This window comes from Capsicum annuum, chromosome 7, assembly GCF_002878395.1.
Source record: "Capsicum annuum cultivar UCD-10X-F1 chromosome 7, UCD10Xv1.1, whole genome shotgun sequence".
NCBI lineage: Eukaryota > Viridiplantae > Streptophyta > Magnoliopsida > Solanales > Solanaceae > Capsicum > Capsicum annuum.
Window position 1 is genome coordinate 164,102,438 of NC_061117.1, and position 27,754 is coordinate 164,130,191.

Consider the following 27,754-nt stretch of genomic DNA (forward strand, 5'->3'; position numbering starts at 1 on the left):
AGAGTTATCAGAGCGAAAGGATCACTGGCGGAGATTCTTTGGCCGGACGGTGCTTCGTCGGAGCTCGACACATCATCGACGATCCAAGCTTCGTCAAAGCTCGGAGCTTCTCCGACCGACAGTGAAGAGGAAGATAAGCCTGGAAGAAGGCAATAAGTTATAAATGATAAAAGTAGGTTATAATCCATAATAAAAAGAAAGTTATACTATTTTAGATAGTAATTGATTTTAAAAAGTGAATATACATAAGTCAACAATATTATTTTGGACTAATATATCATGAATTAATATAATTGTAATTTCTAATGGATTTAAATTCAATTTGAAAAAAATTATTTACGGACACTTTTCTACCAAGTTTAGGTGTTTATCTGGTGACTATTGTCAAGTTTACCTACGATTTAGCCATCATTTTTTTCATCTTATCACTTAATATATTTCTCTTTTTTTGGTCTTCACTTTATATTTACTCATTATAATTTCCTTGTATCTATCGCCAGTTAATCCCTCAGATTCAACATGTAACTTCAAACTCGCCTGCTAACGAACCAACTGTTGATGCAGAGTCCAGTGCTCCGCCATTAATTAAACAACTTCCTTCTCATGGCTCTTGTTACTGTAGCTTTAGCTTCATTCACCATTTTTAGCATTGTAATAAGCTAGATTGTCAGGACTAAACAGAGGTCTTGGACATTTTGAGCATACCTTTTGGTTGTACCGTGGTGGTTGGTGGAACAGAGATGGGAAGGTTGAGAAAGAACAAAAGATTTTTGATATTTTAGGAAACGGATGAATCTGATGTTTTTAAGAAAAGTCAATTTATATAAAAGTAAATGTTGATATTGCATTAATTTAAGTGGATCTGATATGTCTACTATATTGAGGCGAATGAACAACGCATAGCGTTAAGAGGTTTTTAAAAGTTTAGTTTTGATCAAGTTCAAGTATGTCAAGTACAGGGGCCCTAATGACAAACCGCAACAACTACGGCCTCACGGCCTTCCGCCAAATTTAAACATAAGAAAAGAAGATTATGTTATGACTTTGATTAGTTCCCAAAGAAAAAACAGATTTTTTTTCTTTTGCCAACATCATTAAAGATAGATCGTCTTACTAATATCACAATTTTGATCCTCAGAATTATACATCTTGAAGAATGCCATGTATTATAAGTAAACCTTGCATAATTGTGAAATTAACTCCTTCCGCTCTTCTAAGTTGGAGCTATGCTCTCATTTATCCATTTCTCCATAGTTCATTGGAGTTGTTTCAATGGACCATATCCTTCATGGGCCCCCTGATTTTTTGCAGTTTGATCAGTCACCAATGAGAAGAAAAGACAGCAAACTTTTTGCCTTGATAATTTTAACATTTCTTGTACAACACAACCTTTACTTGTACAACACAACCTTGAACTGCACTTCACCTACAAGCTACAGCAAATAAGGACCTAAAATTGAAAGCTTTAGTGACTTTACAACTCTGACAAAAATAAGGCAAGCAACAAAAACCACTGCATCTGCCTACACCTGCACATGACCACACTAAAAGCCTTTTGGCATAACAACAATACCTCTCGAGTTGAGCAGGAGAGGGAAAAGAATAAATTCAACGGCAACCGGACAACAAACAGCTATGGTTGTCCAAAAGCAAGTATAAAAATATACACCAGCCATTAAATGCAACAAGCAATGTGATTATATGCACAGGTTTCTGCACCTTCCTTGATGTGCAAGAGTCAGCTCTCTGGGGCTACGCAAACATTCAGCAATATCCATGTTGCAATGTATATTTCGAACCACCATCAACTAGAACGTTGATGTAAGAAAACAAATCCTGAATTCTCACGGATTAATGGAGGAGGTTCAACATCAGCTATGTCTACTTGTTGCATCGTTTTGGAGATGTCATCCACAGAGAAGGGAATGCTGCATCATAATTTAAGAAAAGATTCTGAATTTGAGGTGCTCAGTTAAAGGTACATGTATGGCAAAGATTGACAATGAGTTATTTAATAAACGATACCTCGAGTCATCATCCAACAAAAAGGAACTGCTAACAGCATTATTGGAGTCCTCTTGCATCATAACTCTCATACATGAAATAACCTATCATTTAAAGCCAAGCAGAAAACCAACAGAGAAATCAGGAACCAAGCAAACTGTACAATAACAAGACCAAAAACTACTGTAAACCTACGTATGAATCCAAACTGTAGGTGCAACCGTGCAAGAACTTACATCTGAAGAAACAGTGTGGGTTCCATATTTGTCATCCCAGTACATAGTGCTAATCCTATATAGTTGTTGTATGCTAAGCACCTAATAAAAGAATAGCCATGTGAAATATAAATTAAAGCAGCAAACGAAATGTCCAAAAGGTTATTTTCCTTTGATAGGTAAAGTAAGAAGAAAATTTTTATGCAGAAAAAATGGGAAGAACGGAGGAGAAATATAGAAAAATGACTCCTTACTGGACAAAGTTCATTAGTGATTTCATGCAATGCCTTTTTGGGCTTTTGATGTATAACCTGCAAGAAGTTGAGAGGAAAAAATGGTCAGATAAAAGCACATGATCACACAAAAGTTCGTTTTGCAAAAAGCCACAAAATCAGTTCTTACTAAGAATCCAACTGCCTGTCTAATGTGCTTCAACTCGTCCCATGCTGAGCCTACATACTGGACATGAAAATACAGAAGTAAGATGGCAAATAGCACTAAGAACTGAAATGATACAGTGGGACATGCTTACTTCTTCAGTTGCATAGCAGCACCATTGTTCCAATTCAGCCAACCCGGCTTTCACAAACTCTCCATTACTAAATGAGCAACACTCACGCCGCAATAGGAGACTGAATGTAAAGAATGTCAACACACAGACACATAAGAAGGTGCAAATGTGCGAAATGGGATCTATTTAATGTACAATACGCACAACAAATTTACAGTCCTTGAAATAATGCAACTATTTACCTGTTGAAAAGTTGAACATTGATAAAGGAGAATATTTGAGTGAAAACCTTCCGAACTAAGAAGGGAGGAACCTACACAGGTGGAGCAATGGAAACATATAAACATCAAGGAGACGAAATGACTGTTGCTATTATTTAACTCCTCAATCTTGAACTTACATAGTTGGCTTTCATCATCATCAAGTAGTTGTTCAAACTTTTTACAATGCTTTGCCAATGAGCAAATAGAGCTTGTTGGGCAGCAGCATTAGCTTGGGATCTTCCTTTGACTAAACTTGCACGAGATGTTCTTGGTGCCTGCAGACATTATGCAGATAATGATCTCACAAAATTAACTCCTTCCCTCTTGCTCTTGGCAGCAAAAATAATCACATTGGGAGAGAACAAAATAGAAAGTTAATAGTGTCCCAAAGAGAAAAGGTGGTCTCTCTATAACTGTTCAGCGTCAAGGCACAGTAATAAGCCTGGAAAGATCCATTCTTTCCAACACCTTTGAGAGTAATAACCTGATTTTTGGTGATTTTTGTGAAATATTTATTTCTGTGTGATTTGACCATTTTATCCCTCCCCGTGGTTGCTTTGTGGTATTTTTAAGGTGTGATGATGATTGGCACAGTTCCCAATGCATTTTGGTGTGATTTGTGCGAGATTGTGGTTTTTGGTGGTTATAAAGGTTTTATAGTTGACTTCGGTCAACATTTATTGATACGTGTGTCCGATGGCAAAATGGACTTGGCCAGCAGATCCGGAACGTCGATTTTACATTAGTAACATGATTGGTGTGGTTTTATGACTTTTATATCTCATTTCAACTCTCGGTTCGAAAAATTGTGAAATTGGATTTTGAGGGTCAACTTTGTGAAAACGTTTTTCAAAAATCTGAATTGCCATTGAGTCCGGCACGTCGAATTTGATAGGGTAGCATAGTTCGTTTGCATTCTCGAGATTCCAGATGAATCCGAGGGGTCCGCCGAGACTTGGAGAATTCCAAGTCTCCAACTGGGGCACCGCTTAAACGACCTGGCAGACAGTCGAGGCTGTCGCTTAAGAGACTTCCCCATCACGTACGCGACATCTGTGCAGCCAGCGGGTATCCCATAGGTGTCGCTTAAGCGATAGCCGGCTCAAGCGACCCGGTGATCGCTTAAGCTATGCCTGGGTGATATAAATTCCCCTTTTTCGCGATTTTTCACTATTTTCGAGACTTGGAGCTTGGGGTTTCGAGTTTTTGGGCAATTTCTTCCATTTTTAAGCTTGGGTAAGCTCCAAACTCCAATTTCAATTATTTTTCTTCGATTCTTATCAATTAAACCTTGTTAAAACGTGAATTTAAAGGTGGAATTTGGGGATTTTCCCTGAAAGGCCTATTTTGGTATTTTCTCAATATAAACCCCAATTTCAACTCGTTTTCACTTGGTGGGTTTTCTTCTATAAGTTCCTTTAATCATGGAAAATATATTTGTTGACTAAAATTTGGGTTTTACCCTTCTTTTTCAGAAACCCATTTCGGTGGTCCGTTTTGACCCGGTCAAAAAATGGGCAATATGGGCATTGTTGGCTTCCTTCTAACGCATAGATTCTATATTAGGTATTTTAGTTGATTCCGGATCCGCTCGTGAGGAGAGAGCTCCGTGATAAAGGTTTTTCGGATCGGTTTTTGGCATGAGGTAAGGTTATGGCTTAACTTTCTTCAAACTAGGATGGGTAGTTAATATTGGTATAAAATCATGTTATGGGTGTGGAAACCAATCATGAAAATGACTATTAATATTGTGTTGCGCCCTCAACATTACCAGTTTCAAAAAAAAAAAAATATCGTGTTGTGCCCATGTGAGGGCCTATGTTGTTATTTAGTGGTATTGAGACATTATCTACTCTGTATGACCGTGTGGGGTCTTGTATGATGTTGTTGGCCTTATGTATGTATATTTGGTGGTATACTTCTTGTGAAAAGCCTAAATTGGAATCTATATGGTATCAATGGCATATTATTGTGTATTTCGTTCTATTGGCATATGATTATATTAGATCCATGGATTGTTGATATATTGAGTGGATCTTGGCTCACATGGTTGGTATATTGGTTGGTTTTGAAAATTCTCATGTTGGTTGGTTGTGAGCACTGCATCCTCATATTATATGCACTTGTGAAACATTGGTACCACTGCGGGAATATTGGTTTTGTGACATCTTTATATACCCTCTGTCGATGCATCATCACATCATCATCTTCATTGCATTTCATACATATTGTGCTCATTTGTGTTGTATTATTTTCCTTGGTGTGATAAATTTCCATTTGTACTTCTTTTCTATACTTGTATTTGGTATACGTGTATATTTGTGATTCTTTCTAGTATTTGTGTATATTATATGTGTATATTGTAGAATTGTTAGTGGAGACGGTGTGGGCTACCATTTGGGACATTTTCTGATTGCAGGTGACGCGCACATAGTGTGTATTTTATATGTTTTATTTTCTACTTTGCTTAATCGGCTTATGATACCTACTGAGTACAAGTGAACCGTACCCATCCCTATTGCGCCCTTTCGGTGCAGATCCAAGAACGAGTGCGCCGCATGGTAGCTGATTCAGGCGGTATCTGGGGTATATTCGAGGTAGCGGATGATCTATGCTTCCGGAGTTGTTCTACTACCTCTTCTTATCTAGTTCATGTCCTATTTGTATTTAGAGACAGATTATGATCCATTTGGTCTATTATTGTATCTTTTGATATTCGAGATGTATTTAGTAGTTCTTACACTGTGACACCAGGTTTTGGAATTTTGTATGGTATTTTTGATTATGTACTTCCGCTATCATCATATTTGTGTGGTTCAACTTCGTTCTAGAAGCCTTGCCTTGGTTTTGGAATTGATTTCTCATTTCATATCAGTTTGGATGATAGGCTTGCTTGTCATGCCTTCCGCGACAAGTGCCATCATGACCATTGGTTTTTGGGTCGTGACATTGGGCTTGAAGAGAAGTGTCATCACTAGTCATTCTCGGGAGGCCTACATTTGTCTGATTTATTTTATAGTGATTTTAATAGATACGAGAAACTCCTGACTTGACCATGCAGAAACATTCAAGAGCTCGCTTGTTGCATATTTACAATACAGATTAACTTCTTAAGTGACAATCAATCTATAAGATTGTGTTGCTTTAACATATTGACTAATTCAAGCATCAGAGAACTACTTGGTACCTACAGTGTATCAACTAATCCAAGTGCTAAAACCTCCCATGTTATCATATTAATACTACATTAATCATAGGGACTAGCTGAAACTACACATCAAGCAGTAAGAATTCTATTCCATAAGATGGGACTTGTGGCATAAATAATACTAGCTCATAAAAAGTAATATACCTGAATACAAAGCCCAAGCAATGGGGAGATCTCTTTCTTCAGATTGTCTCTTATCATTCCATATATTTTCTCCAAAAAGGCAGTGAGCTGCTGCTTGAACAGCAGTGCAGGATATTTGGCCTCAACATGACGTAAGTCATCCAATCTCCCAAGCATACGCCCATTGAGAACTGAAAGCCCAGCACTCTGAGGTGAACCTCGCAAGCCCTACATAAACATTAGAGGTAGCAAAGTAGAAATATTAACTAAGATATGACTTAAAAATTGGGCAATCAGCTGAAACCGAAGAACTTAATATAAACCACAGAGCTCATACTTGGGACATCCTCCCAAACAAAGAAGCTGAACTGGATCTGCGCCTCTGCGGAGTCAAATTAGCAGCCCCGCTAGCTTTAAGTGTTTGTTGAAGCAGCATCAACAATGTGGAGGTATTGCATAACCAGTAGGCTAATACATCATTGTTATCTGGGACCTTTAATGAAGAAGTTTCAGAAATTAATTGTCTTAGATTCATAAACACAGAGTCAGAAAAAACTGGAGTGATAAACAGTACTCAAGTAAAAAGCTTTCTACCTCTATGGCTGAAGCAATGGTTTGTATTATACGGTCGAAAACACTAGTTCTTTCCACTTCAAAGGACCTCCAGTGGAGCAGACATTTGTATATGAGACAAGCTGCAATTGGTTTGCCTCCAGAAAAGCCCAAATCTTGAGAAATGCACTTAATGAGCAAATCTTGATTCTCCTGTGAAAAAGGATAAAATCGTACAAAAATGACTTCAGAATTTAAGCTGTCCAGTGTGATTAAACAAGCATAATTGATCTGGTAATACATTCTGCAAGTCAGCAGACCACTTACCTGCTGCTTTTCATTTAGAGACTTTTGTGGTTTCTCCTCAGATAAAAGCTCCTTTGGACTTGCTACAGCAAGACTCATATCCTATGCCATATAAACAATCACATACATCGAAAAGGGGCATATGCTGAATTAACATCAGAAGTGATAGTAAACACATCAATCTGCAACTACTGAACTTACGGAATTAGGTCTTGATTCTCCATTTATAACGTTTCCATTATCCGGAGTCCTCTGCAATTTCATTACAAGAATAATTATCTATACCATGTGCTGCTATTATGAAATTCTACTACCTCAAAACAATTCTAACAAGATGACAATTGGCAAAGTTTGTGCACCTGTATAATAGTAGTCTTTGGCCGTGCAGATAAAGCTTTTCCAGTAGGTGACATGTTCAAAGCTTGTTGACGAAGTACTTGGTTCTCTGATTCCATATTGGAAAGCTTCTCTTCAAGCCTAAAACAAGAGACAGACAAAGGGAGTGGACAAAAGAGACAGCGTCAGATGCATGTCTTACATTCTTTAAGAACGCAAAATCCTATGTTCGGGAAATCCATTTCACTAAATGTGATTTTTTTTTGGGGGGGAACTGGTAATGTTGAACACAACATGATGATTAAGGATAATCTACTACATAAATCAATGCTGGTTGTTCATAGCTCATAAATCATAAGACCAATGCCCAACATGAATCGTGGGAAATTTGTGCTACTTCTGCTCAGTATGTTTGGATCAGAAAACTCTTGATTAAAAGGTCAGACAAAGAAAATAAACCTATAACAAGAGGTGAATAAGTTGATTCCCTCATAGACAGTCGATATTAATTTACAAACCTCTGCACAGAATCTTGAAGCTGATCTACTTTTCGCTCGGCATTTTCTAGTTTGTTAGCCAGCTCTGTATTCCTGGCCTCTGCATCCCTGGAAGAATCTCTAGCCTCTTCTGTAGCTTTCTTTTCTGATGCCAGCAAAGCCTGGATAATTCGTGAAACAACTTTTCAACCAAGAGAAACATAGAGATCATCTTTATGAGTTCTTTATACGAAATAGCAACCAATTAAAGATCAACTTATTATTATTGGTTTATAATTAGCACATGCATGGGTATCTTTTGAGGTTCTCTTCCTAGGCCAACTCAGAAGCGACTTCAAGGTGGAGAATGAACTTAAGGAGTACACTTGCAGAAACTATGATACAGAATATTTAGCAGCATTGAAGTCGAGCATATTCACTTGATTAGGTGTTTATCCAGAAGAATGGATCAAATAAATGCAGCGAAAGGAATTGAATGTTGTAGTGCTCCAATTATCTTTTTTTTTTATAACTAAGAAATCCTTGAGGGCTGGTGGTGCACGGTTTGAAGCTCGGTAGATAATGGGCCAACGTCTCTACCCTTTTCTAATTCTGGTTAAAATCCATTACCACGATTAGACTTATATGTTCCATAGGGTTTCCACACATTGATCAGTCTTAAGCTTTGTCTAACGAGCTTCATTCCTCTGCCGGCTAGGACCACCAATACCTCGGCCTAGGTCCGAGATAATCCTTTGTTCCGTAGTCCTTGAGCTATTTACAACGAGCCAATTAAGAAGTTTCGGATATACCAGCGCTGCATTTTTGGTCATCACCAATGAAGTTGAAGCCCATCCTAAAGTTGTTCGAACACTTGTAGCACCCCAATTATCAAAGACATGGGCAATACTTCTCTATGAAATCCAAACTAGATATACAATTGGATGTTTGGCAAGGGGGTTTTACTTGCAATAATCAGCGAGTCACTCGCAAAGACAACAAAGAAATTGGTTGGCAGTGGTTTCTAAGGTTTGCGCCCAACTAGAGTGATTAGAGATAATAAACCTTGAGGCAGTGGAACCATACCTTCAAATTATCTACTTCAGCTGACAGGGCATTTATTTTTTCTGTGTCGTGAACTATAACTGGGGTCTCCTTTATGACTGGAGGTGCTTCTTCAATTGCTCTCCGTGCTGCCTCCCTCTCTTGAACCACTTTAGCATTTGCTTCTTCTACTTGCTTGTGCATGGTATGCAGTGCCTCCTGTAGCTTTGCAACTTCTTGGGCTTTAGTATCCTCCAGCTCAGCCTGAATTAATCCAAAGTACAATGGTGTCAGAGTCAAGGAAATGAACCAAAGGGAAACTTCCTAGAAAGAAGAATTAACTTACCCTGAGTCGTTTCTCAAATTGCAACCGCCATGTTAGTTCTTCCACTTTCTTTTCGAGCTTGTCCTTGGCTTCTTTGAGAGCACCTGTTTCCCTTGCAGCCTGCATATGTAATCTCTCACTCACAATGATCATCCTTCTCCAAAACGAGATTATACAAAGACATGATCACAGAAATGCATAACAAACCATTTTGAGATTTCGAAGCTCCTTCCTGGCTACCCTACGCCTCCAACCACACTGAGTAATGATCGCAGCTCTCTGAAGACTTCTGTAATAAGAATAAGCAGCATGGCCACGTGAATGAGCCTGCAGGATAGCAAGCAAAATCATGTATCAGATATTATACTCTTCGACATTTCAAGACTTCATGTATCTTCTACATTATATGATAGGTAAGACCCAATAGCAGTAGAGAGATAAGTTCCTGTATTTTAATTGCAGCTTTAGTGTGCTTCCGGTATCGGAAGTCATTGCGAGCAACCATGGCTCTCATGCCTGTTTGCAACGTAATTGCAGAAGAATGCAGCGTTGTATATGTTATGTGTGCAACATGACATCTGAAGTTCTTCTGAATCTTCAGCGCAGCTGCTTCACGTCTCAGTTGTTCATACAGTTTGCAGGACAGCATCGCTGACATTACGAACAAAAAAAATTATAAACACCCAGTGTTAATAGTTAAAAGGAAAAAACTAACAAGGCAACCGATAAGAGTGCAACAATTTTACTCAGAGAAGACTAGCAACATAAAGTTTAAACCTAAAATGCAGTTTTAATTAGAAATTGGAGCCATTGACATATGTTCTCAACTTTCCTGACCAGGAGAACTCATCAAACCAGTTGACTTCTCGATGCTAGCTCAATTTTGTATCGACCATACCAAATTAGAGCTGCAGAGCTTTTCTTCTTTTTCATTGTATCGAGTATACCAAATCAGAGCTGTAGAGCTTTTGAAGAGGTGGAATATGACTTTGTGTAGATTAGGGTGTTTCTTTTGGTTTTATTTAACTTTTGGTGCACCCATGAGCTTCCTGTTAGTAAAAGATGGCTGGTGTCTATCATAAGCAATCATATTGTCAAGTAGATTCTCTACTTTTTTTTGAACTTCTGGTGTCCAGGGTTTTCCCCCCACATCTCAACAATTTATTTCGGATAATAAATGAATAAATTATAATGTACATGAATATTTAAATTGAACCGAAGCTTTTGAAACTTGAACAAAGCACCATGGCGAATTTTCAAGCATCATAAATCATATAATACTAGAAACATTCCTTAAAATTGGCTTTAAAGCACCATATTATGCTAAATGTATGTTTTAAGTATTTGAAAATCAAAGTCAGCGATGTAAAGGGAAGCTACAGCTACTTTTCAATAGGCCAGTTCCAAAGCATTTTTCTCAGTGAAGTATGGAGCAGATGAAAGAAGTTTTGGTGACCTGAAATGTAGGTAACTAAATGACTGATTGAAAATATACCTCGCCAACATGATTGCAACTGAATAGCAGCTTGACGGAGAGCAACAAATTCTTTTCGCATAATATATGTACGGATTTGTCTTTGAATAATTTTTGCTGCATTTCCAAGTACCTCAGCTCTCCTAGCGTCGAGCTCAGCCATCTGTCCAGCCCGCAAAAAGACCTTTGTTTTTCCCATCTGTAAGGCCGGATATTCAGATAATGTAAAAGACACCAAAATCTCTTTGCAGATTTCATGATGCCACCAAGGGTATATGATATTCCCTCAGAAGTCGACCAATAACCAACCTACTCTGGTAGGAGAATGAGAACATTTGATTCAGCATGATATCAAAAATTTACCTGATAGCCCTTGAGTCCCTTTTTGTCTAGAATCATCTGGCATGCAATCTTGTCATCATAGCTGAAAAGGGATAATTATGGGTCGTCAGAAAAATCAGAAAGAAACTGATAGGAAAGGAGACTCACATATGAGAATAAAAGTTTCTTTAGAATCGACACACATCAAGTCTGGAAAACTTACCTTCCAGCTAAAACTTCTGGAGCAAGAACACCAAATCTAAGAAGAAACTCATAAAATGTACGTCTAGTAGGATATCCAGCACAGCTGATTCTAATAGCTTCTAAGACACCCTAGACCAGAAAGAACAATTTATGTAAGGGCGAGAAGAAGTAATAAAATTATTACAATCACAGGCACAAGGATGAGCATCAATAGACACTTACACCGCATCGCAATTGCTGGATCACATTCAGATTCTCGAAGATACAAGGCTTAAGGGCATTATTAGGCTTCACACATCTGATGTAGTGAGGCTCTGTTGAACTTAAAGTTTCCATTAAAGATTGCAGCTGTAGCTGCAACCATGTAAGAAAAGGCTTCAGCATACAGAAGTATCATTATGAAAAGCATATACTAAAAGTTTATAAATGCTGTAATGAACCATTTTTGATAGATAGATAGAGAGCCAGGGAGAAAAAAAAATACAGAAGCACTATAACACAACACAATAGCAGAAATATGAATTTTTTGAGATGATAAAAGCAATATTGCAATAAGAAACCAACCGAATTAATATTGTTATAAAAGAAGTAGCCATGGAGGTGTCCAAGCATTAACAACCACAATGCGCTACGGGTAACAAGTAGCATAAAATAAGTCAAATGATACATGAAACAAACCAGAGAAAGGCAAGAATTACTCTTAACTGGAATTTACTAGGCACTAGGCATACAATTGAATAAGAATGGATAGCAAAAACTTCAGAAATTCAGTCATAAAGCACAACTTGTTCAGTTACATGAAACCAACACATTATTTTACTACTCCACATGATTCTTGGACATATCTGAAGCTCCTAGTTTGCAATAAAAAATAAAAGCAAAAGCCCCTGTTAGACATTCTTTTGTAAGCAGCTTCTCTTAGACATAAATCCATTAATCTTTTTTTTCCGTAAACAACTGATCCATTAATTATTTTCAACTTCAAGAACCTTTGTCATGACTCCGATGTTACGCCTGGTAGTTATGTTAAGCTAGTTTTGATCTACTTCGAGTCAACATGCATCAGCCATTTATTACTTAAAGCCATCAATAAAGCAAATATAATTGTCAGACTGATCAAGAGAAAGACAACTTGCACAATAGAAAACCCAAATAATAGAAATCCATACATCTAATTAAGCTATAAAGGGCAAGAAGAGATACCCTTCTTTTTAATTGGTGAAACATATTGTTATAATTTTTTCCAAAATCTATATTAACAAAAATACTTGATGGAGTACGATGAATTAACCTTAAAACGAGACCCTATGGAGGAGAATTTGGATGATTTAGATGATTCTTCAGGTAGAGGAGGAAACAAACCCGCCACAAAAGGACATTTTGAGGCCGTTAACAGAACCTGATGTTCTGCAACCACATAATCTTTGTTCTTATCCAGAAACAGATCGGCTTGATATGTCACCTGCATATCATATAGGATGCTTTAGCCTTACATTGAAACGTGAAGGTATAGATATTTCCAAAAAGAAGAACTAGCCAGCACCTCTCCAGCATAATGAGATATTGTAAAACTCGTCCTTGAAAGTTTAGGTTTAACGAAGCGCTTGTTTTTAGTGAATGTTTGGTACAACTTCTGAGCAAATGTTTCATGAGTAGATTTAGGAAACATACTGCAAGGACCAATAATATGAACATAAATTATATCATAAGCTGACGAACCAAAAAGAGAAGAGAAAAATATTAGATATTTTGATGAATAAATAATCAAGCATGCATACCAGGCTTCATCTAACAGAGCAATAATTCCTCCAGGTTTCTGCAAGTTTTCAACTTCCGTTGTTACAATTTAAGTAAACAAAAAAATTGGGGCTAGAACTTCTAACAAATCATAGCATCGCATGACAAGTTACAGAGATATACGTCTTTCAGATAAAATGAAAAAAATCAATCAATAAACAATGAAACAATTAATTGTTGCAGACCTTTTCGATCAGATCCAGCACGTCTTGGTTGTCAACAAACTCTATGTAGCTCCAGTTAATCTCTTCTTTTTCATATTCTTCTTGTTCCATTTTGAACACATGCTGAAATTATAAGATGGAGTAACATTATAAAAAAGAACCCCCTTTAAGAACCAAAAGTTGGGGCTGCAAACACATTACCCCTGTAATCATATACCCGTAACAGATAGAAATAAAAGAAAAAAAGAAACAAGTTTTAAAATGCAAGAACAAGATATAACCTGGTTAAAATGTTGTTGCAACTTTTCATTTGTAAAATTGATGCAGAATTGCTCAAAACTGTTTTACCCAGGAAACTGTTAGAAAGGCACCACTAAGGCTTAAAGTAAGCATCAGCAGAGAGCATGTCATACTGAATGATTACCTGTTCGTTTTAAAACTCTCAAACCCATAAATATCAAGAACTCCGATTATTGACTTGGAGTTTGGATCCTGGCCAATTGAGCTGTTTATCTTTTCCACAATCCTGAAGTCAATAGATGAATATTTTTAGATACAAAAGAAGATAACAAGTATGTCTATATGTCTCTATCTGACTTGCTTACCAGTCGAAAAGGCGAGAATATATGGTTTTAGCCAAAGCATCCCTGCTACCCAGAGCAGCTTCTGGATCAAGAGTCCTTGTAATAACTTCCTCAGGTGTGACCATCACACGTGTAATTAGTGCATCTTCCAAGCTCTTGGCATCACACCTATCAATTCTTATTCTTAAGATCCACAAGAAATAACAGATCCAAAATATGAACATGCAGTTCAAAAGCAGAAAAAGACCTACTTAAGCAACTCCGCCGTCATATTGAGATGAAACCGAGCCTGCTCATCCTTAATCACAGAAGAGTCTATCTCCTCACCTTTTGCAAATTCGACATTGCCAAGGTGAAGAATTGCAGCAACTACCCTGAAAATTGCATCCTGAACAAATTTGCTAAGGCGTTAGCAATTCATGTTAACCGCAAAACAGACTAGCCGGGAGGAAAACTGACCTGCTCTTCCTCGCTGATTCCTACTATATCCATAGCCCTTCTTGTTGCAAGGTATTCTTCAGCATCATTTACTCCATCCAATTCATAACATTTGGACTGATTAAGATAGTGGAATGATTTTGTGTTCCCTAGTTTATATCTCTCTACCTCCTGCAAAGCAAAAGAATATCATAATTATATGCATCGCCAATGTTAGATCAGCTAAACAGCTAAAAACAATTAAAAACAGCATAGATACCTCAGCTGGAGCAGCACAAAGAAGATAAAAACAATGGTAGTTCCTCTCAGGATTTGAGATTTGACAGACACGAGACCTCTCCAGAAGGTAAGTTCGTATAGCTGCCCCAGATATCCTCCCACTCTTATCAAATTGTATCTCAACAAATTTACCAAAGCGACTGAAAGCATTATACCATTTACATCATGAAAAGGAAGAGTCATATTTAGAAATCATCAAGAAAGTTGCTGAAGCAATTAACATCTACTGCAGCCTCAATTAGAGAAGTTGCTAACCTTGAGTTGTTGTTCCTCACAGTTTTGGCATTTCCAAATGCTTCAAGAACGGGATTGGACTGTGTGTCAAGTGTCAAGAATAACATGAATTTTGAGACAGTAATTTGATAGGCTAAGACCAGTTTCAGCAGAAACTGCCAATGATAGATATAAATTGAAGTGGAAGCGCATCTTACTTCTAGAACTTGTTGTTCTACTGTTCGTCCTTCGACACCTGACCGACCCCCAAGGTGTGCAAGATAACGCATAAGCATCTTAGTAGTTTCAGTCTTACCAGCACCACTTTCTCCACTAACCAAAATTGAATTGCTTTTTCCCTCATTAATCATTGCCCTGAGACCAAAATGAGAAATAAATGTGAGATATCATGCCAAAGTAAATAAAAAGAGGAAGACATATCAAAAAAGAACTCAACCTATATGCAACATCTGCAATTGCAAAAACATGCGGACTCAACTCCCCAAATGCTGCTCCTTTGTACTGTTCCATCATGTGAGAGTCGTACAGATGAGGCAATCTTTGGAAAGGGTTTACTGCGATCAATATGTTCCCAGTGTATGTCTAGACAACAGATCAGGAAAAACTAAGAAAGCTTTCTCCAAAGGATAATAAATTCATTGAATACAATTAGCAGGTATTAATGATCAATTTGCATGATTACAAAGAAAATCAAAGCTCTTACATAAATTTCATTAAGCTCATATCGAGTGGCCAGATTCTGCAGAACTCCAGGTTCATGCAAATAGGAAAGCTTGGTCATATCATCTACACCTCCAGGAGGAGCCTCAGTATCTTTAGGAAGCACTTTAGCGATATTTGCAACAATCTGAGATCAACAGTTTGAAATTATTAAAAAACTTTGATAAAAAGAAAACACTTTGTGCACAACCAAAAGAAACAAGACCTTACCCTTATCTCAGAGGTAGACCAGGCTATCTCCAAAAGAAACAAGAACTAATATTTGAAAAATAATCAAGGTGTAAATGCAAACGAAAGCCACAAGGTCAATATTAAAAGTGTTCATCAGCTTCATCACCTTATATACTTTTTGAATTCATTTATAAGAATGTAAGGCTGCGTACAGTACACCCTTGTGGTGGAGCCCTTCCCCGGACCCTGCGCATAGGGAGAGCTTTAGTGCACCGGGCTGCCCTTTTTTAAAGAGAAGTGAACTGATCTAAGGACGTGTAAGTAACTTGGTTCATGTCTTCATGATGTCAGTCAAAAAGGAAAGATTCTATCATAGACCTGCTTCTAAGAAAGTAAAGAGAAGTGAACTGATCTAAGGACATATAAGTAACTTGGTTCATGATCTAAGGACATGTAAGTAACTAATCAAAGAGAAGAATTCCACAGTTATGGTGAACCGCCGCCACATGGGTCTAAACTTGTGATTCCTAGCTTTCTTGAGGGATTTAACAATTATTTACATTAGCTAGAATTAGGAAGGTGCTAGTTCTCAGTAACATCCATTGGTCACAACCCAGAACTAGTTCTAAGAATGCTTTGAATATATTCATTATGGCTCAATATTAAAAAATATCTACTTTCTCTGGTGAGTCCAGATCTATTAACAATTTCAGAATATATGAGCACATTAGTTCATTTTCGCTTCAGATTGACACAAAGTATGGCCCATGGATAAATATTGCTGCTACACAACCAAATACTCACTTCTTTCCCATCGGAGGTTTTAACATGAACATCTTGACCATGTATTTTGATAACTTCTCCATCTTTCCATGCCAATTTAGGGTCTTCCACCCAGACATGAGAACCAACAATAATGTTGACTGATGCCTGCAGAAAGGTACTTGCATGAGATATCAAGAGGACATTGATTACTATGTGAAATGTCAACCATTCAAATAAAACATCAGAAAACTTAATATCTATACTTTGTATTCAAAGAAAAAGGACCTGAATAGAGTGGATTCATATATCCAATTTCAACACAAGTTTTTAGACTATGTTCATACTAATGGGGAGAGATAAATAAATAAGGGCGGAATAGAGGGAGCAACCCATCCAGCATTGACATTTTTTTTAAATCTAACATCGCCTTCTTTAAAAACTAAGAGATGGAAAGATACAGACAAGAAAAAGTAAGACAAACTTTAGGAGAAAGAAGAAAATGCAAGAAAAACTTGTGAAATTTATGCATGCAGTTGAACCGCAGAATCCAGCCTGAAAAAGAAATCATGCATCTTAAACAGTACTCTCCTTCCGTGTTAGGCATAGGGGAAAAAGAAATCATGCATCTTAAACAGTACTCTCCTTCCGTGTTAGGCATAGGGGTCCTTCTACTACCTCTATCATAATACGTAAAGAAACACTAGGAAATTTGAAAAGCAACAAATATAACTGAACGGACAGGAGTCACCCAGGGAATGAAACTGCCAGTCTAAACATCTTTTCTTTCTGAACAGGTATGGTAGGCTAAAATTTGAATACAATGAAGCACCTCATATTTTTTTTTTGAGAAGAATGAAGCACCACACATGTCAAAAGGCTTTCCAAACATATCTAAACATGACTAAGCTCTAAGGAATACTTCCTATTTGCAAAGAGTATTAGAATCTTAAAATAAAGGACGTCATTTCTAGAATAAATGAATATCAGGAGAAGGGTGGGAGGAAAAGAACTACTAGATGTTCTCATTTCATCTAAGCCTTGGTGAACAGAGTTACCCAAGCTTGTGCTAGTGTTGGTGGGAGATAGCAAGTACCAAGTCGACTAGTCGAGGTGCGTGCAAGGAGGTGTGGCCACCAAAGTTATAAAAAAAGAGGTTGATATTTCGAGAAAGATCATTAAAGCTGGTCAAACGTAAGAAATTATCAAACTTTCCACTTCAAGTCAATTTAATCATTTCAGAGAATAGAAGTGAAACAGAAACTTCAGAAATTTACGTTTGTCACAACCTTCTCACTGCTTCTTTTAATGGGTTCCTTTAAATGACAACCTAGTGTCGGTTTGGATTGGCTTTTGGTTTTTGGCTTTTGACTTATAAGTCATAAGTCATAAGCTAGAAATTCTAACTTATAGCTTTTGGCTTATTTTTAGCATTTTAAGCCAAATGCCATAAGTTAAGATTTCTATCTTAAGACTTTTGGCTTATTTTTAGCATTTTAACTTAAAATTAAATGCTTATAAGCATTTTTTAAATATACCCAAACACTTCAAAAGTACTTAACAGTCAATTTTGACTTAAAAGCACTTAAAATAAGCCAATCCAAACGGACACCTACTTCATTCCTCCTTGAAGAAATACTATGTTGTAATCATTTTCAGAGCTAACAAAAAATTCTTTCACAAATAATGCAAATGTTATCACATTGATAAAAGTAAAAAGAAGCATAACTTTGTTTATGTCGTTTCTCGTTTCAAACTTCTCATTAGATTACATTTGGAGTACGTTGATTCATTTATGAAATTTTTTCTCCAAACGGACACCTACTTCATTCCTCCTTGAAGAAATACTATGTTGTAATCATTTTCAGAGCTAACAAAAAATTCTTTCACAAATAATGCAAATGTTATCACATTGATAAAAGTAAAAAGAAACATAACTTTGTTTATGTCGTTTCTCGTTTCAAACTTCTCATTAGATTACATTTGGAGTACGTTGATTCATTTATGAAATTTTTTCTTCTTTTGGTTAAAAGTGAGCTTTCATTAATACCAAAAGAAGTATTTACAATACGGACCAGGAGGAAATTTGACTATCCACTCCTCTATAGGACTACCTGTCTATTCCTACTCTGCTGTACTACTACTGCCTGAACACAAGTTCAGTGACTATAAACTTCAAAACACAAGAATAGGAAATTAACACTACACCAACACTCAACCATACCTGCCTACACTAGAGGGAAACAATTTAGTTGCAGTAAGGCTTGCTACCACTTTGCAATCTTGCTTCCTCGAATATTTCTGAAGCACAAAGTGTCTTAAAATAACCCCTGCCTTGCACTAATTTGACCATAGGAACTTTTGGTACTTAGATGCTAGAATGACGTTTATGCCTTTAGGCTAAGTCTGGCAACGGAACCGGAAAATTCCGTTCCGGTCCGCCAACTCCGATTCCGGCATGGTTCCGTTACTGGTAACGCCAAGGTACCGGTTAGTGTCGGTATACCGGTACCCAATGGTCCGGATAACGTTACCAGTGCGAAGGTCCGGTACTTCCGGTTCCGGTTAACCAGTTTCGGTCCGTCAGACGCTTAAATATCTGCCTTTTTTAAAAAAAAAAATGGGGAGGTATCTGGCACTGGTAACGGCTCTTTTGGCCGTTGCTTTGTAGCCGTTTCAAACAAAACCCCCCTCCCAATTACCCCACACCACCCCTTAAAATTTTCACTATAAATATCCTTCATTTCAATTCTTTTTTCACACAAATATTATTAATTCTCATACTCTCTCTTAATATTCTCACATTCTCTCTAAATATTTATAATTATTATATTAGTTAGAGTTGAAGATTCAATTATTATATTAGTAAGAGTTGAAGATTTGTTGAAGATATTACAAGCTTCAATTATCATCTTTTAATTCCGACATTTGGTATACGTCTGCTTTTACACAGACGTTCGGTATATTCGTTCCAACTTTAATCTCTTTTTATTTACGTTAATATCTATAACAACGACAAACCCAGTGTATTCCCACATAATGAGGTCTGGGGAGGGTAAGATGTACGCAGTCCATACCTCTATCTCTAAAGAAGTAGAAAGGTTGTTTCCGATAGACCCCCGGCTCGAGACACGAAATACTAAACAAATTCATAGTAAAGCATGGAACAAGATGGCATAACATAAATACGACACCCACAAGTAATAGTAAACAGAGAAAAGTAAACAGACTCGTAATAAAGCATGAAACAAGGTATCATAACAAGAATAATACTCTCACCAAGTAATTCCCTACACTAGCGACCCAAACTGACCCTAGCCTTCTGCCCTAATTCGCGTCTTCCAGATCCTCCTATCTAGGGTCATGTCCTCAATGAGCTGTAACTACTCCATGTCCCGCCTAATCACCTCTCCCCAGTACTTCTTCGGCCTACACCTACCCCGCCTAAAACCATCCAAAGCTAGCCTCACACACCTACGAACCGGGGCATCCATGCCCCTCCTCATCACGTGTCCGAACCATCTCAATCGGACTTCCCGCATCTTATTCTCCACTGGAGTCACACCAACCTTCTCCCTGATAGTCTCATTCCGATTTACGTTAATATCTATATTTTTATTTTTTAGTATCTACATTTGTTTACTTACATTAATTTTTTAATTTATAATATTTGTATTGCTTGTTTTAATATTTTAATTTAAATTATGGATTTCGAAAAAAATAGTGATAAAAAACCTATCTTTGGTAAGGTTTTTCGTAGAAATAAAAAAAGTAAGGCTAGTACTACTACTAGTTCATTACCGCCTAGATTTAATGAAACTTCTTTATCACAACCTAATGGTTTCAATGTTGGTATCGATATGGAATTAGATAATGAGACCCTAAGTAGGCGTTATAATAATTTTGAGGAAGACTTACCGGAGGAAGATGATATAGAAGAACAAGAGTTAGGTGATACCCCTACCCCTACCCCTACTAGTCCGGTTACGGAATTATCGGAACACGGTGAAGAACTTCCCCTTTTACTGGAATTTACTAGGGCCAAAGGTACCGAACGTACTAAAAGGTCTTTAGTTTGGAAATTTATGGAGCATGATAGGGTAAAAAGTACTGCTAGCTGCAATAAATGCAAGCATTTTTTAAACATTTAACCGGGGGAAAAAATGGCGGGACAGGGTTGCTAACTTCACATTTGACGAGACGTAATAAAGAATTTATTCGTCTAAAAGATGAGGCTAAGGCAAAAAAAGATGGTACACAATTTGTGCATGAATCTGTAAGAGGTAATATGGTTCAAACGCGTTTAGACATGTTTAACCCGGCTGAAGCAAGCTCATCATCGACATATAGTGAAGATGTAGATATAGAAGAACTAGCGAAAATGGTTGTTGTTATAGGTTTTAGTTTTCCTTCGCATCCCGATTTTATTCATTATATTCAACGAGTTTATAATCCCTCTTTTAAAGGTTTTTTACGAAATACTATTAAAAATGATATTTTTAAATTTCAAGCTGAACATTGCCATTTTCTTCGTTGCTTATTTGATAAATTTGATAGTAGAATATCTGTTACTTTTGATATGGGTCATAGTGTTATCGGTAATGATTATTTTACCCTCACGGCTCATTAGATTAATCACGATTGAAACATGCAAAAAAGAATTATTGCTTATAAATATGTTGATGAGTCTAAAACCGGCATGTATATAGCTAGTACAATAGCGGAGAGCATGAAATATTTTAGATTTATTGGTAAACCTATGACATGCACACTAGATAATGCTTCTAATAATTTGAAAGCTATTGAAGAGTTAAAAACTAGATTATGTCCTATGGATGAAGATCATTTTCATGTTAGATGTGTTGCGCATATTTTAAATTTGATAGTACATGAAGGTGTTCATTTGTTTGGAAATGGTTGTCTTAAAGTTCGAATTGCTTGTAGTTATATTTTTAAAAATAAAAGAAAGGTTGTAATGGATGATTTTAAATATAAATGTAATCAATGTGAACTTCCAAATAGAAAAGTTCCAAAAGAAATTCCTACTCGATGGAATTCTTTGTTTCAAATGCTTGAAGTTGCTTTCTTATATCGTAAACCTATACAATTAGTTTACAATGCTTATAATGAGGATGTTAATTTAATGCTAGATGAAGATGATTGGACTGAAATACAAGAACTTTGTGAATTTTTGAAAACTTTTCATCAAGCTACGAAGACAGTATCTGCTCAATATACTCCAACTATTTCTTCTGTTTTAGTAACTATTACTGCTATTTCTAAAGTACTTGCTGAATATAAAAAATTATGCCCTTACAAAGAGGCAATTGAATCTATGTTTGAAAAATTTTAAAAATATTATTTTCCTATTCCACAAATTTTTTTGACAACTAATTTATTCAACCCATTTTATAAAGAACATGGTATAGTGATGTTTGTTAGAAAATTATACAACAATTTAGAAATTGGACCTCATGAAAAGCCATCAGTTGAAACTTGTTGTGCTAACATAGTACCTAAAGCTAAGAGTTTATATAACTTGTATCAAGTTATGGAACAAAATATTGGGCCGATCGAACCTACTTCTAGCCATAGATATGATGATTTAGATGACGAGATGGGCAAAGAACTTGGTCTTCAATGTTGTAGGAGTAATGATTTTGATTCGTATCTTTCGCAGGATCGGAAAAGTATTAGAGATGAAAATGGAAAATAACTTTTATCATGGTGGAAGACCCGTATTAGGAAATTTCCAAAACTTACAAGGATGATTCGAGACTTGCTATCAACTCAAGCTTCTTCAGTTGCTTCAAAGCAAGCTTTCAGCGCAGGAAGATTTATAATAGGAGATCATCGATATTCATTAGCAAGGGATAGTTTGGAGATTTCGGTATTATTTAGAGATTGGATCAATGTCAAACGAAGAAATTTTGGGCTCCCCAAATTACCGCCCCATATTGAAGACGAAATAGACGAAATTTTTTAGGAAAATAGTGATGATGGAATGGAAGCAATGGAAGAACAAGGAAAAAGACCAATTCCGGAAGATTTATCCGCCGAAGAAATAGAAAAGTTACTTCAAAAATATTATAGACAATTTAGATTTTAATAAGATTTTACAATAGAGATCTAATTCAAACAGAACCTTCACCTTTCCTAGAAGGTGGCTGCGTAGATTAGATTTTCATTTAATATCTTTGTAATAAATGTACAACGCATGAAATTTGAATAAATATAACGGCTATTCGCCTAATTTTATTTTAAAATTTGCCTTTTGTTTGTTGCAATTATGGAAAAAAATTTAATACAAAACTTTATAAAGTTAGGAAAATTTTTAACATCTTAAACTTATTAAAAATATTATATCAACTTAAACTTAACATATATTTTTTAAGTTAAAATTTTAAATTTTTTTAAGATATATTAAAACTTAAACTTATTAAAAAAGAGTTAATAAACTATATAAATTATATAAGTTAATATATATAAAACTTATATATTAATGCCATTAAGTAATATATATAATTTAAATTAAAATTTAGAGGAGGTTAGTGTCTATTTCAAAGAACCAGTTTGGATTTATGCCCGGGAGCTCTACGACAGAGGCAATTCACCTAGTGCGGAGACTGGTGGAACAGTACAGGGAAAGGAAGAAGGACCTGCACATGGTGTTTATCGACTTGGAGAAGGCATATGACAAAGTCCCTAGGGAAGTCCTTTGAAGATGTTTGGAGGTGAGTAGGGTCCCGGTGGCGTATATCAGAGCAATTAAGGACATGTATGATGGAGCTAAGACCCAGGTGAGGACGGCGGGAGGAGATTCAGAGCATTTCCCGATCTTGGCAGGATTGCATCAGGGATCTACTCTTAGCCCCTTTTGGTTTGCTTTGGTTATGGAGGTGTTGACACAGCGTATCCAAGGAGAGGTGCCCTAGTGTATGCTTTTTGCGGACGATGTGATTTTGATTGACGAGACCCGGGGAGGTGTGAATGATAAATTAGAGGTGTGGAGACAGACCTTTGAGTCTAAAGGGTTCAGGTTGAGTAGGAGCAAGACCGAATATTTGGAATGTAACTTTAATCGCTCGAGGGAGCAGGACGAGGTGGTAGTAGGGTTGGATTCTCAGGTGGTGTGCAAAAGGGATAGTTTCAAGTACCTCAGGTCCATGATTCAGGGGAATGGTGAGATTGACGCGGATGTCTCTCACCGGATTGGGGCGAGATGGATAAAGTGGAAGCTCGCCTCGGGGGCGTTGCGTGATAAAAAGGTGCCGTCCAAGCTTAAAGGCAAATTTTACAGGGTGACAGTTCGCCCGTCCATATTGTATGGAGCAGAGTATTGGCCAGTCAAGAACTCTCATATTCAAAAATTGAAGGTGGCGGAAATGCGAATGTCACGTTGGATGTGTTGTCTTACTAGGGGATAGGGTTTGGAATGAGACTATTCGGAAAAGGGTTGGAGTGGCTTCGGTGGATGACAAGATACGGGAGGTCTGTCTGAGATGGTTCGGACACGTGATGAGGAGGGGCACAGATGCACCAGTTCGTAGGTGTGAGAGGCTTGCTTTGAATGATCTCAAGCGGAGCATGGGTAGGCCAAAGATATATTGGAGAGAGGTGATTAGACGGGACATGAAGCAGTTACAGCTTACTGAGGACATGACCCTAGATAGGAAGAGCTGGAGGACGCGTATTAGGATAGAAGGCTAGTGACTATTAGCGTAGGTAGGGTTGGGCATTACCTGTTTGGTGTATTACTCTTGTTAGGCTATTTTGTTGCATGTTGTATTACGAGTGCCTACTATTCTTTGTTTACTTTCCATTGTAAGGGCGTTTTTATGTCTTGCCATCTTGTTCCATGCGTTTTGTACGGTTGTGATTACTTATCTTATCTTGAGCCGGGGGTCTATCGGAAACAGCTTTGCTACTTCTCCGGAGGTAGTGGTATGGACTGCGCACATCTTAACCTCCCCAGACCTCACTATGTGGGAATACACTGGGTTTGTTGTTGTTGTTGTTGTTGTAAATTAAAATTTAAAATTAAAAATTTAAAACAAACACTGTAGCAGTACGTTATGTTCCGGTAATGTACCAGCGTCACTCCGGCCCAATCCGATTCCACACCGGTAGCCACCGGACCGGTCCGAACAAGGGGAAAATTCCGGTATTCCGGTTCTGGTCAAACCGGTCCGGCGGTACCGGTTCCGGTCAAACCGGTCCGGCGGTACCGGTTCCGGTCCGTTGCCAGTCCTACTTTAGGCTACTGGTACTGGTCGCAGACTTCCGCACAATAGGTGAGATTTCTATCCAAACTATTCCTTCACTCTCCCATTCCCCTAATGTGATTAGAAAACATAAAAAAGAAAATGTTAACGAGTTGGTTTTTATATGTATCCTTCTTCTCGTCAGAAGCATTCTGAACATATTACAGGTGCTTTTATTTTGACTAGTACACCTTATTCTTTTATGCAGGAGATCAAAACGCATAACCATTTGTTGTAGTGTTTTTAGGTTAACAACAAACACACTTTTTAAATTCATATTAATATGGCTGTCCTTTTTTAACTAAAAGTGATATTTTAATCAGTTTCTTCCGTTTCTGAAGAGTCAAGTAGTCCAATGACATATATTCGCAAATATTCATTATAATTATTTGCTGTAGTGTTTTTAGGTTAACAACAAACACACTTTTTAAATCCATGTTAATATGGCTATCCTTTTTTAACTGAGTGATATCTTAATCAATTTCTTCTGTTTCGGCAGCATCAAGAAGTCCCATGATATATATTTGCAAATATTCATCTTAGCATCCATGCGTCACTTATTTTTACATATCAATTATGGACCAATGTAATTACATAAGGAGACTCCGCAAAAGATCAATGGTCGTAGCTGCATATGACATTGGACAACTTTAATTTAGAGCACTGAGGTGCTATAAATGCTGATATTTATTTTCGATGATTCAAAAATTAATGTGCCTGCTGTTGCAAAGAGACTACCTTTTTCTGAAAAAATGTAATACATTCTTTCTCTTTTTGATAGCTGACAAATCCCTTAAGGCAATGACGCAAGATTCGGAACTCGGTGGATAATGAGCTCACATATCTACCTCTCTCCGGTTAAATACTAGGATTTCTCGGTAGGGTTTCAACATATGACATGTGCCTATTCTCTGTGGTAGGGTGCGAACGTGTGATATGCGCCTATTATCAGCAGCAGATTTTAAACCCATGACATGCTTCCAACCCACACATGATGTGTTGTGCTCTTACACATAACCAAACCCCAGAGGAAATCCATTCTTTATAAAAAATTGTAATCCAATCTTTCAAGTATACATGTATCCTTGGAAAGGGTTGTTAATTATTTCAGCACTCTCCATAAACACCTATTCCACTGGCCAAAAAATTCAAATCTAGTGATTCCATGCCCTTCATTTTTCCACTCTTCATATTGTTCTTTTCTTAAGTGGTTTGTTATGTCTTTGCCGGGGGTCTATCGGAAACAGCCTCTCTACTTCTTCGGAGGTAGTGGTATGGACTGCGTACATCTTACCCTCCCCAAACCTCACTTTGTGGGAATACACTGGGCCTGTTGTTGTTGTTGTTGTTGTTTGTTATGTCTTTGGAGTAGGAAGTCACTTTGCTATTTTCAACTGGGTAGCATTGGAAATCTACATTAACATCTCCCATAGAGTTATCCAAAACTCTATCTCAACTTCTATTATTATTATTAGCAGTAGTAATTGGTGTTCTTCTGAATGATATTTCTATCTCTAATATTTTCCAAAAAAAAAGAAAAGACATATGGATACCTATAACCAGGTAAAGTTAAATTCCTGAATACGCAGAGTTGTGTCTATTTTGTGCAATTATTACTATAAACAGGGCCTCTTAATTAACACTACATACAACCTCTTTTAATATGCAATTACTCGCTCTGGTATGCAACCTCAGTTATTCTAGATAAATAAATTATAATTTCAGGTGTTAATTCTAGCGTTTATCTCTTTCTTGCATCCAAAATCCTTACTTGGAAAAAAAAAAAAAAAAAAGAGGATACCAACAAATTTTGTTTCACATATACCAATAAAAAACGCAAGTATTTCCTAATGATGCCCGAATTAAATTTGGTCCACACAAATAACCACAAAAAATATTTACAAAACAGCAAATTGACTCTGCCCTGAACAGATTTGACTACAGCAACAAGCAATCAGACTACAGAGAAAATGAAACGACAAGGGATATTGTCGTTTAAGCATAGACTTACCATTGACGAGGTTTGAACTATCGATCTTCAGCTCTCCAACTCATCAAAGCAAAGAGAAGCAAAATTTGTGTTGGTGAATCAGATCGAACTGCCCAAACTTCAAAAATTCCAGTCGATGATGATGACGATGATAACAAGGAGGGAGTTGAAGGAGAAGAAGAAGAAGAAGACAAAGCTTGCCTCCGATGAATCGGCTTATGGTAAAGCGAAAACCGTTTCTCTTTCTTTCTCTATATAAATGGCTCCGTATATGTGTGTATTTTTGTGAAGAAAATGGGTAGGCTCCGTATATGTGTGTATTTTTGTGAAGAAAATGGCTACCCTCTCTCTCTAAGATAGTACAGCAGCAGCTATGCTATATTTTTCTTTTACTTTCAACCTTCACTCTCTTTTTTCTACTTTCTCCGTACATTTTTACTATTTTTAAATTTAGTTTGTCTATTTTTTTTATTTTAAGGCGTCCAACGAGCAATGATGATTTAGTTTATAAAATTAATTGATAATTCATTTTTTTTTTAAAATATTAAATTTTGTAATATTTAAAAATAATAAGATAAATTATCTTTATTATTTACAATTTATTATTCTATATATCAAGGAAAAGTATGTAAATAAAGATGTAAGGTGGGAGTATTTATTTGAAAATATTAATTTTTATTTGCTTTGTTGCGTTTTCTATTCGCTGAGGGCGGTATTTTTTGTAAATTGTAAGAAGGGGAGGAGCTTACATAAAAATCAACAATTTAGGGGCGGATATCTGACACTATTTACGTCTGTGTTTTGGCCATTATATTCTACTTATTTGTGTTATTTGCCATCCATTTTGGACAAATTCAAAGGTTACCTACTTCCATCTGAGTAGTAATTTGAATTTTCAGCGTAGATTAAATTTAAAATTGATGATTTCATTCTTCATATGTACAATTTTCATTTCTTGGATTTTTGTAACTATAAGTAGAACTTGCATT

General features: G+C 36.8%; 1 protein-coding gene across 2 annotated transcripts; it reads right to left on the bottom strand.

The window, feature by feature from the left end:
- Positions 1 to 1,338: 1,338 nt before the first annotated feature.
- LOC107877804 (myosin-17) lies at positions 1,339 to 27,137 on the bottom strand. 2 transcript variants are annotated; one of them, XM_016724529.2, is made up of 39 exons: positions 26,787 to 27,137; positions 16,554 to 16,679; positions 15,562 to 15,705; positions 15,295 to 15,440; positions 15,056 to 15,212; positions 14,880 to 14,938; positions 14,605 to 14,764; positions 14,367 to 14,516; positions 14,159 to 14,295; positions 13,929 to 14,075; positions 13,748 to 13,849; positions 13,605 to 13,662; positions 13,345 to 13,446; positions 13,141 to 13,178; positions 12,906 to 13,032; positions 12,654 to 12,824; positions 11,585 to 11,716; positions 11,382 to 11,491; positions 11,201 to 11,261; positions 10,859 to 11,036; positions 9,809 to 10,014; positions 9,571 to 9,690; positions 9,385 to 9,483; positions 9,081 to 9,302; positions 8,037 to 8,176; positions 7,542 to 7,659; positions 7,384 to 7,434; positions 7,204 to 7,284; positions 6,919 to 7,089; positions 6,662 to 6,817; positions 6,346 to 6,552; positions 3,131 to 3,268; positions 2,973 to 3,043; positions 2,752 to 2,851; positions 2,622 to 2,678; positions 2,474 to 2,530; positions 2,241 to 2,321; positions 2,026 to 2,108; positions 1,339 to 1,928 (listed from the first exon to the last, which is right to left on the bottom strand). In XM_016724529.2, the coding sequence occupies exons 1-39, from the start codon at positions 26,787 to 26,789 to the stop codon at positions 1,805 to 1,807; spliced, it is 4,590 nt and encodes a 1,529-aa protein (XP_016580015.1). In that variant the 5' UTR covers positions 26,790 to 27,137; the 3' UTR covers positions 1,339 to 1,804. The 2 variants fall into 2 exon arrangements, with proteins under 2 accessions (XP_016580015.1, XP_016580016.1); XM_016724530.2 differs by lacking the exons at positions 16,554 to 16,679; positions 26,787 to 27,137 and adding an exon at positions 15,916 to 15,933.
- Between the last annotated feature and the right edge of the window lie 617 nt (positions 27,138 to 27,754).